This window comes from Phoenix dactylifera, chromosome 1 (genome assembly GCF_051530095.1).
Source record: "Phoenix dactylifera cultivar Ajwa chromosome 1, Ajwa_hap1_PhDact_Kaust_v1.1, whole genome shotgun sequence".
In the NCBI taxonomy this organism is placed as follows: domain Eukaryota; kingdom Viridiplantae; phylum Streptophyta; class Magnoliopsida; order Arecales; family Arecaceae; genus Phoenix; species Phoenix dactylifera.
This window is the reverse complement of record NC_143190.1, coordinates 57,547,813-57,562,155: the sequence shown is the minus strand read 5'-3', so window position 1 is coordinate 57,562,155 and position 14,343 is coordinate 57,547,813. Positions and strand designations below refer to the sequence as shown.

Below are 14,343 nucleotides of genomic sequence, written 5' to 3'. Positions count from 1 at the left end.
TGGATGGCATCCAAGAGAAAAAAACGCTTATCACTGGCAAAAATAATAATAAAATGCAACTCCCCCTCCATAAAATAGCCAAGTGACTTGCCGGTACATAAATTTCTAAGCAATCCATTTCTTGAGCCATCTAGCTGCGGAAGTAGTTCGTATTCGACTTTCATGTCTTGAACTCAAATCCAAGGCTGGTCAGTCTTCAATTCATTGTTGCACTCATACACAACATACGCGTAAGGCGCACTTGGAATCATATTCTGAAACAATCCATCTGTTTTTTAGTAGTCTCACTAGTGAAAAATTGTGTACTGCAGAGATTGTTCTCAATCCATGATGCAAATTACAGTTGGTTCTTTATTTTTTCCAGATTAGGTGCCACACCATTCGACCATTGAAGAGCTCTTTAAGTAAAACGAAAAATCTGTCTTCCTGCCAAACTTGGTCAATGCTCCTTAATTCTTGGTAGATTTGTAGACACAGTTATCAGTATCGACGAACTGATTAAGTATTTGTAAATTTACATCATATCTTTGGCCAAAAAAGTTCAACAAGATCATTATCACGCCCTGCTCCTCTTTATTTTGGGTGGGAGATGCAGATCAGTACAACAGCAGGACTGAAGGCATTACACACTTTCCGTTCATATAGAGTAAATTACACATTTTTACAAGGCTTGTTTATTATTCAGCAATTCACTACTAAATGTTAGCACGGCAAAACTTTGAAACTCATGGCAATAAACATATCTGGATTTATAAAATAACCCATATTAGCATGTTGCTTTCTGCACTTTCATCAAACTATAGATACAAATTGTAGTCTACATAGCACAGAAATATGCAGACATCATCCAAATCAAAGCCATCATGATCTCGCTCTTAGGGACCCAGTCATCAAAAATAAAATGCATATATAGATAATAATTTTCCTTAATTTTCTGAAACAACTCACTCATTCTAGGAAATTAATCCAGTGAATAATTGTTGACCACATTGTTAATTGAATTTGGGACGTTGGAAACATCAAATTTTCTGGAATCCAGGTTGCTGAGGGAAGCAGAAATTCACTAGCCACCCCCAGTCCGACATTTCAGGATTTCATGCATCAAGGATGTCATATTACCAGGCCATCTGCTCTGATGAATCTGACAGGAAGAATTTCAGCTAACAGCCACCAAAATGATGGTATGGCATATAAGTGTCAGATCATGGTCTCGATCTCGTAATACCAGATGTCAAAGCATAGAAGAGGCAGGACTTGGTCTTTAATCCATATGAGTCTCTAACGCAAGAAGGGAAAAACACATTCAGGTTAGTCAACAGGAATCAATGAGTAGAAATATCATGTACCAAAAAAGAATGAATAGAAATATCTCGGTTTATATGACAGCTCAGAAAGTGTGGGTGGATGGGAGCGTGTTTTTATTTTTATCTTCATTGATAAATTCATTTTTTGCAATTTTGTCACCTAAGCTCGGAAACCAGCAGACAAATATAGTGGAACCTTAGTCTTGGGGAGATTAAATTGCAAAATTAAATGGTATCACAAGGATTACCAGTCAGAATGCTGACAAAATAAGCCAAATTTCAAAAAAAATCCTAACAAAGCACAACGTAATTTTGTTTTAACTTAAAATGCGAACACAAAGTAATATATCAATAATGGGAAAAAAGGTCAGCCTGAGAAATTTAGAGCATCCAAAACCTAGAAAAATCCATTGTGAATTTATGCAACGTCTACCGCTAAAGGAAGATTCTAATCAAACATTTATATTGACCAGAAAGTTAGAAGCCTTAAATTTCACCCAAAGATATACCTACGAATGGGCCAGCATGAATAACCATCCATCAGCCCTTGGTGCCTGAAGAACATAGATATCGGAGTAAATACTCATTGGAAGAACATGTATCTGTCAGATCCTGATGCAGTTTTGTGATTGCCTTCTGCAAGGACCTTAGTGCTGGAAGCAGGCTTCTGGAATTCTGCTGGATGAAATGACCATGAGCCTTACATAGCTCCTGCAATGTATATTAGTCATTTAGATATGTGAATGCAAGTATACCATAATTTGAACAGCTTAATTCTCATATAGTATATAAAAGTTAATTGAACCTGACTCCACTGAAGAATGAATTCCAGATGCGGACAGCTTTCTAAAAGATCAGCAAATGCTTCAATTAACCTCTGCAAATATTTGAAAGGTATGGATGAAGAAACAGTTGGTATATCTGATGGATTCACAGCAAATATGCACTTTTTAATTAGAGAATCTTCATTCAGGCGGAGACTGAGTAATAATGCTCTCTGTGGTTGGTCCTCCGCAAGAGCTTCATCCACCACCTATATAATCACTTGGACAAGATATGTTAGTCCCCAGATTAATGAAATGCAGCACTAAATAGATAAAATGGAAGCAAGTACACAAACAGCCAAACAGATTGGCACCTCAGGAGTAACATCTATGTCAAGGTCGGTGGGGTCAAATACGAAGGACTCGTCGAAAGAGTACACAAGAACACCCTCAGTAGTTGCAGCTGCCCAACATCTTCCTGTTGGTGCAATTCTCACACATTTTGTGCGAACAACAGGCCGCCCACGATTGGGCATCGATCCAGGTAAATCATGTCCTATCTTCTCACGTGTTTGTCGATCAATCCCTTCTTCAACATCACTATTCTCATCATCAATCAAATCTAATGGACCAGCATCTGTCATCCTCTTAGAATTCAAAAAATCAAGAACTCCATCCAGGGAGAGATTGCGAGTAATTTGATATCTCCTAAGCAATACCTGGCATGTATGTATAAACAGCAATAAGATTCTTAGCTCAGAAAAAATGTAAAAATTGTTCAGCATATATCATTATATTGCACTAGTAAGCATTACAAAAATTGCTGGAGGTAGAATAATCTATTGCTAAAAGAATTTCAAATTGGATTAAAGTAGAAAATTATCATTTCTCCAAGACTTCCAAAAAAATGAGAACTATCTTTGTATAATTGTATGATTTCCTTAATTAAACCATATCAAGTAGAACCCATATGGATAGAATAAAGGTTGTAGATTCTTACACGGATGATGATGATTTTAAAAAAATCATGGTTTGACATGCTAGCTTGGTTACAAGATTACTCCTCATAGCTAACTATTGCCAAATTCCTTCTACCTCAATCAATTAAGACATTATGCATCCATAGAATACTGCCATGTTGAAGAGAAAATTTTATAGGACAATCACGCAACCGACGTTTTATGGTATCAAAATTGGGCAGTTTAAAAACAAGATGTGCCCAACAAAAATGTGGCCAAAGTGAGAATATTGAGATGGATGTATAGTAATACAAGAAAAGATAGAATATGAAAATAAGTCATCTATAAAAAGGTAGAGGTAGTACTAATTGAGGACAAATTGAGAGAAGAATGACTTAGAAGGCTTGGACATGTACAACATAAACTGAGGGATGTACCAGTACGAAGGAGTGATTTGATATATGTAGAAGGACATAGTAGTAGAGGTAGGCTGGACAGAAAGGAAAGCCTTGACATCTCAACATCTCTCAGAAATTATGGTTCTAAATCGAGCGGAATAGGGGAAAAAGATTCATGCAGCCAAACCCAACTATGTTGGGATTAAGGCTTAGTTGATTTGAGTTGACTTCAATTTACTTTGTAATAATGGCAGCATAAGTATGTAAGTATCAAACTTGTGTCATGAAAGTCTAAAACTTAACAATGATATGTCTAGAAAGGTCAGTGAAATTGCATGTTTGGTAACAAAAATACATTAGCAAGAGCTGAACTGAGGATTAAAATCCCGATATAGCACATGTTCCTGTGCAGTCCTGAGTCCATATGGTACTAGCACATGTTCCTGGATAGATTATGATGTACCGAAACAACCACTGAGAACAAGAATGAAGAGAGAAAAAAACTGCTTCCCAAGACCCCAAATGTAGAGATGCAACTATCTTGATCCTTCTTGGCCGATACCAGCTAGGACAGTCAAGACATCCTAGCCCTTATGAGAACCAATATCTTGGAGGCACCCTAGCTACTGTTCTACTGTTCTATTGTTAGAACAGTATGGTATTGCTAGGATGTGCCATTACCATAAAGATGTGAATCCTTGAACAAGACCAAGGACAAGTTATGGAACAGGGTTTGACATCAGGTGTAGATCATTCTTCTTTGCATGTAGTGATCCAAAAGAAACAATGATGAACACTTGAGAGAGAGAGAGAGAGAGAGATTCCTATTAGAATCAAACTAAACCTCAATTTCACCAAATTTAGCAGATCTTGCAAATAGGATGATGGGATGTGCATAATAAAGAAGACTAAGGTAACATTTCCCTACTTTTCATTAGAAGTTTTTATAAATTTGTTGCATTCAAACCCAAGAACAAAATTATACATGATTGTATCAAGATTTCATATTGTTAACAAAAAAATAATAAAGTGGAGACATTTTAAATGGAATAGCATATAATTATCCATAGATGCATCTGCAGTTCTATGCTATAGTATAAAGTTATATCATGTCTAATATGATTTAAGTTTTGCATGCTTTTTAGTAACAAGTTATTATTCCTAATTGTTCACACACACTGTCATGTTCTAAAATTTATTTACTATCGAGAAACTTGTGGTATCGATATTTGCAAACAAACATCTAAATTCATAATCAAATAACTATTAGTGGTTTTATTTGCTTATCCATTCTTTTATGTACTTTGGATAAAATATAAATAGATGCTTGCCTATCTTCTTAGCTAGTGGGACCCCCTTTTTTGCCAGAATTTCAGTACAAAACTGCACCATTTTCTGGTGTTTGTAATCGACCAAAGACCAAAATATAAGATTGTGAACTCTGAGATAAACTGCTGAATCAATAAAAATGTCAGATCAGGCCATGGTTACAATAAATAAGATCAAAAAAATTGTGATGCCTGACCTGGTCTGCAACATCATACATGCAAATGTATTTGCTACTCCCTCCAGCTAGAATATAGCTTCCATCAGCTGAATAGCACAAAGTTGTAAAATACTTTCCTGAACTTGAATTAGCAGCTGATCTCCTATCTGACATGAGACGTCCACCAGCAATGTCCCTGCGGCCCTCAATTGTGTACATCAAAAGGCCATCTATAGGATCCCAGAACTGAATTTGACCATCTAATGTGCTGCAAGCCAGCTGCTTTCCGTCTGGACGATATACTACAGTAAGAACATCATGTGTGTGTGGAAATGTTTCTACTGCACCTTTCCCTTCAAAAACATCCCACAATCGAACAGTTTTGTCCCATGAAGACGAAGCCAGAACAGCCTAAAAAGTAAAACACCATGGAGCTTTTCAATATAAAAAGTGGAAGTGCAGAATTGTAATTTTGCTTATAAAATAAAGATCCAATTAAATAAGTGCCATTATCAACAGCAAATGCATGCAAAATTTATTGTCATGAAACAGAAAAAAATGGAGAAAACAATTGGACAAAGCAAAATAAGGCTGCACTTTTTAGCATTGTAACCTGCTCGTGGAAGGTTAGAGTTATATCAAGATGCAAACCACTTTAAAATATCCACACATATTAGAAAACTATATCCCAAAAAGAAAAACGAAAACATATTATAACACAGAAAAAAACTTACATTTGTAGGTGAAAACATTAAACCATGAACTGGTCCCTCATGACCGCCAAGGACATCCAACAAACGGCCAGTCTTCATTGACCAAACAAATATCTGAATATATATATATATATAACATTGTTAAGAAGATAAACAATAATGCTAAAAAGCATCAACTCTATGAAGAGATGTATATGCTTTAGTGACACATACCTCAAAAGAATCAAGAGTTCCAGCACAGATCACCTCACCGCTTGGGTCTGATGTTAAAGAGACAAACTGCCTGGGAGAAGGAGTAGTAAATGTTTTGAAGTTCCGATAACGAAATAAATCCCAAGCACGAACAGTCCCATCTAGAGATGCACTCAGAAGACAATGGTTATTGGCCATAAAATGGACTGCAGTAACAGCATTAGTGTGCTCAGAAAATGTTATGAAACAAAACCCTGATGAAACTGTCCACACCTGTAATGAATAAACATGCAAGGTATGTGAAAGTTCATAGAAAAAGTATAAATGAATCTACAAGAGCAAATGATAATAAATAGCAAAACATAGCTACTCTATGCATAATTTTTCTACAAAAACTGATCATAGATGTAACTTTTTTCATCTTTGATCTTGAGGAAGGAACCAGGTCAAACATTTTCTTATTAATGATTAAAAATCAGTAATCAGCATCAAATGTAATTAAAAGGCCCAAATCCTCAGTTTGCATTGAAGCTCAAATACAAAGATTGATAGTTTACAAGAAATGAAGTATGAATTCAAATTTATGTTGAATAATTTTAGAAAGTCTTAACTCTAAACATGACTAAAAACCATATTGAAATGCTTTCCTATAAAAAGATAACCAAAGACTTCAGGAAACTAGTGAAATTTATATTACTTTAAAACTCAATGTGGATATTTATCAAACCAACACAAAAGAAATTCCTAATGATTCAATATCCTTCCCAAGCCGACCTAGACTAAAGTAGACTTGTCAACAATAGTTTAGCCTAAATGCACCCAAAAACTTCCTTCAACAAGCACTTGCATTATAAGCTTGCTCCACCATAACCTTGAAAATTAACATTCTCTGGGGCTGGGCCTTTTCCAATTTTACGAAAATCTTTGACTGTTGCTTCTAAGCTGCTAAAGTTTAGCCAATATCAATCGATCTTCCCAAAGTCATGGTTAGTCCATTTGCCAAAGTTTGTCCTGACTAAAATTTGGTACTAGCCCACATCTCACAAACAACTGAATCTTAGTAGAAAACTCAAGGAAAATATCTCAAACTTCGTTGCCTCATTTTAAGATATGTGGAGCTGCCCCATACCAAAAGGAAGCTCCAGTCCTGCCAATCTATGTAGTTTAAAAACTTGCAAATTTATGTCATACTTATGGTAACACAGAATTTTGAGTATCATATGCAATAATTGGAACTAAATATAATTATAAGTGCTTTTTAAGTTATGACCGATTCAGAGTACCAATCCCATGTTCATTTGTATCACACAACAGATTCATTGTGAACTAATCTATGAGAATGGTTCATTGTACCAGACCGTACCACATGTACCATGCACACCATACTGTATAGTAGCAAATTGATACCTAATACAGGGGCGAACCAAGTGTCGGTACCATCAACCAACCTATACTGACATTATACCGGCATGGTCTCAGTATGGGTACCAAAATAGGTACTGCAAAAATGCTTGTACTTCAACTGCAATTTCTTCAACATATTTTTGTTTAACTTTATCTAGTGACTTCGTCACTTAGTAATCTAGGATTACCACAATCAGAACCCAATTTGATAGTAAAGTTACCACTATTTCATTAAAGGACATCTTAGTGCACGAGGCTTATGCTATTGCAGGGTACGAGAAAGGTCAGATGTACACAGTCTTATCCTGTGTGCGTGATTATCCATGATTCACCATGACTCCCAAATCACAATGGAGCAACTTTATTATTGTATCCAGGGCCACCCCCTAAAGTCACAACCATTTCATTGCCATAAATGCATCCTAAATGAGGCTCTTGCCTTAGCAAGGTTCTGAAAAGGTCAGATATACACAACCTTACCCCACGTGAAGGAAGGCTATTTCCATGTTATGAATCTATGACATCATCACAATGGAGCAATCTAATCGTTGCGCCAAGGTCTATCCTCTAAAGTTACCACCATTTTGCTACCACAAATATATCCTCAATAAAGCAATGTTTCATCTTTCAAGACATAATCCAAAAGAAAAAATGACCAATGTTGGATACATGACTTCCACTAAAAGAAACCCTAACATTTATATCCATGGCAATGACAAAACAACAATACTCTATTGTATTTTCTCCGATCAATATTCATCATTGGTATTTTTTCTCATACTTTTTGCAAAATCATGGGTGGCAACAATACATTACATTACCATAATCACAACCATCAAACTTCCTCTTAGATAACTAGGATAGCTTCATCAATTCTGATCTCACATTCATCACTATAAAGGTGTGTTCGGATGTTAGTTAAAGGGTTGATGACATAAGGTTATCCCCCCTCCCCTCTTTACTTTTACTATTTTCCATGTTGGTGCTCGAGCATCATCCTTTGTAAAGTTGCATGGCAAAGCTCCAACTAGAGACTTCCTGAGCCATTCCCAGCCACCACACCCTCCCCTCAGCCACCATCGAGGCTACAGCAAGGCTATATCCCCTCTTTGTTGATGGCCAATATGGAGGTTCCGTGATGTATTCTGATTCCTTGGCATGGATCCAAGGCAGATTTACATGGCCTGCGTTGAATGTTATACTTGTGATGGTCCTTATGTGTGGTGCTGTGGAATATTAGATCTGTGGATGATTTTTTTGGTCCTCTGATTGGTTCCGAGATATGTTAGCTAATTCTTTGCATGCATGTTGTTGATATGTAGCTTATCAAATTAAAGTTGATAATGATATCTACTATTATGTCCTAGATATGTATGATTATTATCCTTCGGGACCGCCACTACTCTAGCCCATGGCAAGGCCTATATTTATTCCATGTCTATGCTTATGTTTCGGTGTTTTCATATTCCATTCCACTTATTTTACATTATCACATGATAAATGTAATTTGAACTCTCACATTTATATGGCAATGAAGATCAAAAAGCCAATAGAAGCACATGCTCGGCTTGGCCCTAGTGTCAACCAATGGCAACCACTTTGTATCGTGATGCTGACCTAAGTTTCTGAGCCTAAAATGCCTCCAAATTCATTGCAAGTCATTATTTTCCTATTTGTTGTAGTATACTATCAAAATGGGGTTGGATGGGATATATGGGGGTAAATTTCCATCACAATTGGCAGAAAACAATACCATGCATTGCTTTATATATGCCAATTCAATATCATGCTGCCCCATATTGTTAATATAGGAAAAAACAATGTTCCCCTTACGGTTGCAAGAATGCGTGCGAGACATATATCTAGGGGTTAAGTACTTCGATATTTTCCCTACACATTGCAAGAGGGCATTTTTGTCCATGAGAGCAGAAAGGGGCTCTTGACTAGCTAACCACTACCTTTTCAACCAAACACCACAATTTCTGCACACTGGCATAGGGCATTTTTGTCTATGAAAACAAACAAGGGCTCCTGACTAGCTAACCACTACCTTTTCAACCAAACACCACAATTTCTGCACAATGGCATTAACGGTGGGTCAAGCGAGTACCAACCAAACATGAAATAACTTTGTTCACTAGTTAGCTAGGTATAAGTGAATATCAATAGTTAAAGTTATTCAAGGGTTGGTTAACTATTCAACATTCAAACATAACCATAAAGGTTACTTCCTGTGTCTACAAGCATTCATGAATTCTTTCTTGCAATCATGTCAAAGTTAGCTTAACTCTTCTCCACCTTTTTCTAAGGCCTTCAACATAAATTTTCAAATGCATCCCCTTTGGGCCACCTTAAACTCAAATCTAAGTTATGCTTGTCCATGCCATCTCTATAGGTTTTCCATCATTATGCTCTTGATTGATGTAAATCCTTCTAAAAAGTGTCAAATAGAAATTGAAGTGATACAAACACTGGACAAGCACATCGAGCTTTACATGCAAACCCTGAATAGAAAAAACTCCATGACCCAAAGATGTATATATCCAATCACACATCCCAGTCCTCCTTAGTATGGATTAAAATGGTTGAACAAAGTGAGACAGCAGAAAAGATAAGACAGCATAATTAATTAAAAGGTGAAGCCCATAAGTTAACCAGCAATCAATTATCAGCAACCAACAGGTCTTGACTGGATATTAACTGATTATTGATAATATTTTTTTAAAAAAAAACTTTCGAAAGTTAAAACACTGCATCTTTCTGAAGAGAATTGAATTTAGCCCGAAGAGTTATATCAATGTACACAGACAAATGAAATACACGGTAACAAACATATGAATATGAAGCCCTGAACCAGACTTAAGACAGTAGATTGGAGAGGTCATTAGCAATATCAAGTCAATTTATGGCAGATCTAATGAATATAAGGTTATTAAGGACAAAATAAAGAGTGTAAACTCAAGAAAACAAAATAGATAAATCAGATAAATTGAGAGAAAGAGAAAGAAGATGTTCGTGATTAGCAGAAGTTGCAAGTTACCTTGACTTTGTTATCGTCAGCCCCTGTAGCCAGCATCTGGGAGTCAGGCGAATATGCTATACAATTCACATCAAAATAATGACCCTGTTGTTTTAGAATATAGCTCTCCGATCGCCACTCCCATACAAGCAGCTGCCCAAGCTTCGCACAACCAAATGTTAACCAGTTTCCAAGCTTGTTAAATACTGCAGTGGTGATCTTCTCCCTAGATATAGAAAGCAAGTGAATGCAGACAAAGTCTGGCATCTGATACAGCCCGAAAACCCCATGGGAAAACCCAACCACGACCATATCAAGCTCCTGGTGGTAATCACAAGCTGTTAACTTTTCTGGTGCTTGCATGAAAAAATCCTTCTTTAACAACTCCCATTTTGCTCTATGGAGGGAGATTTCTGATTCTTCAGCATCAAGACCGTCCAAATTCATTGGTTTTATGTCATTGTTTTCGAATTCGACAGAATTTTCATTGGCAATTCTTCCAGGAGGCCTCTGCTCGGGTGTACCGGGAGAAGGAGGATCCGAAATATCCTCTTTGGAGTCATCAAGATTTCGACTTTCCTCCAAATTCCAGGTGAAAATGGCTCCATCTCTTGATACAGTGTACACCCTGCGAATCCTATCGGTTTTCTTCTCGGTCCTAAAGAAGGCACCAACAATGGCATCCCTGTGCCCTAGAAACAGAAAGGGTTTACGAGAACCCTTCAATCTCTGCATACAGAAGAGCCTCACGGTGAGATCCTTCGACCCGACGAGGAGGTACTTGGAGTCCGGACTCCAGTCCAGAGTCGTCACGGCAGCGGCGCAATCCGGAAGCGTCCGCTCGAGGTGGAAGGGGAAGAACTCCTTCCGGAAACCCGGAGACCGCCAGATCTGAACGAGCTTGCCGAGGCCCACGGCGATAAGAGCGCCATCCGGGCTGAAGCGGAGAGCAGCGACGGGCTTCTTGAAGGTCATCCGGTGGAGGACCACGCGGCGGCGGAGGTTTACGAAGAGGGCGCGAGCGGCGTCGTCGACGGCGAGGAGGAAGTTGCCGTCCGGGGAAACGGCGATGCGGGCAATGTTGGATGAGGCCTCGAAGGGGAGGGTTACGGTTTGGGACTTGGCGAGGTCGGTGGCGGCGACGCGGTTGCCGACGGGGGAGTAGAGGACAGTGTTCTCCGCGACTACGGCGTTGCCGCCGCGGTACGGGGCGCCGAGGAGGTTCTGGAAGCGAAAATTCATGGCGGAGAATGGAAATCCCTCCCAGGGTTCTAGGTTTTCTTGGCGAGCGGGAGGAAGAGAAGACAGAAGTTAGCTACATCGCTGGGCGCTTAAACCCTAGAAGTTAAGGCGAAGGGAAGCCGGCGTGGGCTTTGGGTCGAACCGGCTGGTGTTGGAGATGATCCGGTCGAATTGGGGCCAGTTAGGCCGGAACTGGACCGGAAGTTTTGGGGTTTCAGAGCCGACCGTTAATACGCTGATGATACGGGTAAGCGGATCTCATAATATTTAGGCCCGACCCTCTAAACAATGTCCCGGGTAAGCGGATCTCATGACTTTATTGCCGGGTCAATGGTGTTGATAGTTTAGCGGGTCGGACTTTAAGCAGATCCTGACGAGTTCGACTTTAAGCAGATCCGAATGCCCTCATCTGGCTAAATCATCAGGACCAGATTCTCTCCCATCGATCAAATAAAAGGATCTCATAGTATTTAGGCCCGACCCTCTAAACGATGTCAAGGGTAAGCGGATCTCCTGATTTTATTGCGGGGCCAATGGTGCTGACGAGTTTAGCGGGTCGGACTTTAAGCAGATCCTGATGAGTTCGGACTTTAAGCAGATCCGAATGCCCTCATCTGGTTAAATCATCAGGCCCAGCTTCTCTCCCATCAATGACATAAAAGGATTTGGTTAATGATATTTTTAGGAAAATCCATTGTGTTCTCCTAAGTTTACCCTGACCCGGTAAAATGGGTAATAAAGCCTTATTGTGAAAGACCTACCCTGCATATGATGCCAAAAAAAATTCCGCTTTGGCGCTTATTTGGTACTCAATTTTTAATTATGCAGAGGACTAGTAATTGCCAAGTAAAAGCAGAAAGAATTTAGTGTAGGTGTTTTTTAATCAGAAAAGGTTGGACTCAATAAAGATTAGCTAAATATTCAAACACATAAATGAAATATTTGAAAATAATTATATTTAAAAAGATCTTGATAGGTGGTTTTTAATAGAGAATTCATGTGTCATGAAATTATTAAAAGAAAAAAAATGATGGGTTAAAAGAAATTATAAACAAGAAAATATATTAGCTAGACAAAGTTTGATTAAACACATTACTATTTGATGCCGAAATATAGCAACCTAGAATCTGGATTTAAATAAAACTCCAATATCAAGTTGCAGTAATATTAAATAAATCATGGTGTAAGGGAACAAGATAAAAGTCAAAAACGAGCATTGAGCGAGGGCTTACCTGCCATTTTGATGCATTTTTGGTTTTGGGATCTAACAATTACTGTTTTGAATTAACGAAAATGAGCTAGTAGACTTCTAATATTTTCTAAAAAACAATATAAATTACAATTTTATTATATTGTAAATAAGGTGGACAAGTTTTTTTTTTCTTTAAGTGTGTTCGCGCCCATACGCGTGTGTGAGAGAGAGAATGTTGCATAAATATTTCTAATATATCTACCAAGTCAAGAAAGATAAAAATAATATTTGTTGGAAAACACACTATGAATATCAATAATTCACACTATGAATGTTTTAGGCTATCTTTTTTCTCTTTTTTTGTTTTTTTTACTCAATAGAAGCCCAAGAGGGTAAAGAATAGTGGAGCTCCTTCTCATCATTGATTCCTAGTGCAGTATGGTCTCTGAATCATCCCTTTCTTCATTTTATGTAATTTATTAATATATTTTTTGAAAATTCTTTTCTTTGATTAATAAATTTGGTGGAAATGTCTAACTTCCTCAGTTACTATTAAAAAAAAGTGTAAGAAAATATAAAATATATAAATAAATCTATCTCATCCTATTAGCTTAAGCTTTTGGGATAAGTGGTGATTTTAACATGGTATTAGAGCAGAGGTCTTGAGTTCGACATAATTCTCAATTCAATTCAATTTGACGATACAAAATCTATCCAAGGATCTTCGTAGAATTCAATTCCATAGTATAGGCATCACTTTATCATTTCCACCTAGATGGAAGAAAGTTCCCTCCTTTTCCTTCTAGAAAAGGCTTCAATTTTATTTTCTTATGATGGAAGGTTCGAATGTGATATATTCGGCCCCATTTTGCCACCAAAGCAAGCTTTATCAAAATTTCTAATTCCCAATCCTCCTCCATCTTTGGCTCTACAAACCAGTTTCTTAAGAACCCATGATGGTGTTTTAAAAATAGAGAAATAATAGATAGTACGGCCCCTCCAAATGCGTGTCTAATACTATCTAGTCTCTTAAGAACCCATGATGGTGTTTTAAAAATAGAGAAATAATAGATAGTAAGTGGAAAAAGAGCAGCATTCAGCATAACTAACCAACCTCCAAAAGAAAGAAGTTTAGATTTCCAGACTGCAAGTCCCTCTTCAAATTTGTTAGTAAGATCGAGCCAATCTTTTCTTTGCAACTTGCAACTGGATAGAGGTAATATGAGGTATTGTTCTGGAAAGTACCCCAGCCGATATTGAAACATTGGCAAAAGGTTCTGCCAGAAGAGGCATCGACACCTAAAGAATGAAGAAGCTCTTTATGAGCTGGTTTGGTTCGCGGAATGCATTTTTCTTTTTAGAAATATAATTTCTGCAAAGCAGGTTTCTGAAAAGAGGATGCCTGGAAAAATACTTTTGGCATGTTTGATTAACAATGAGAAAATGACAAATTTTCAGAACGCTTATGTTTGGTTGACGATCCATTTTTCTAGAAAAGTTATGCGTAATTCTTATTATATCTTTAATAAAAATTAAGTCTTTAATGCATTTTTAATGCTGAAGGGCTTTTTTTGAAAAAAATAAAAATTGAGTGATTTCCGGCTCACGGAAAAGTAACTTTTTCATGTTTTTCATAGGAAAGACTTTCTCATAAAACGTAGGAATCATAT

At 37.6% G+C, this 14,343-nt stretch overlaps 1 protein-coding gene across 1 annotated transcript; it reads right to left on the bottom strand.

The window, feature by feature from the left end:
- Positions 1-728: 728 nt before the first annotated feature.
- On the bottom strand, positions 729-11,614 carry PWP2 (periodic tryptophan protein 2). Its single transcript, XM_008806398.4, has 8 exons — positions 10,261-11,614; positions 5,838-6,089; positions 5,646-5,738; positions 4,951-5,322; positions 2,443-2,787; positions 2,110-2,337; positions 1,814-2,015; positions 729-1,278 (listed from the first exon to the last, which is right to left on the bottom strand). Exons 1-7 carry the CDS (start codon positions 11,479-11,481, stop codon positions 1,845-1,847), a joined length of 2,682 nt encoding a protein of 893 aa, XP_008804620.3. The 5' UTR covers positions 11,482-11,614; the 3' UTR covers positions 729-1,278; positions 1,814-1,844.
- Between the last annotated feature and the right edge of the window lie 2,729 nt (positions 11,615-14,343).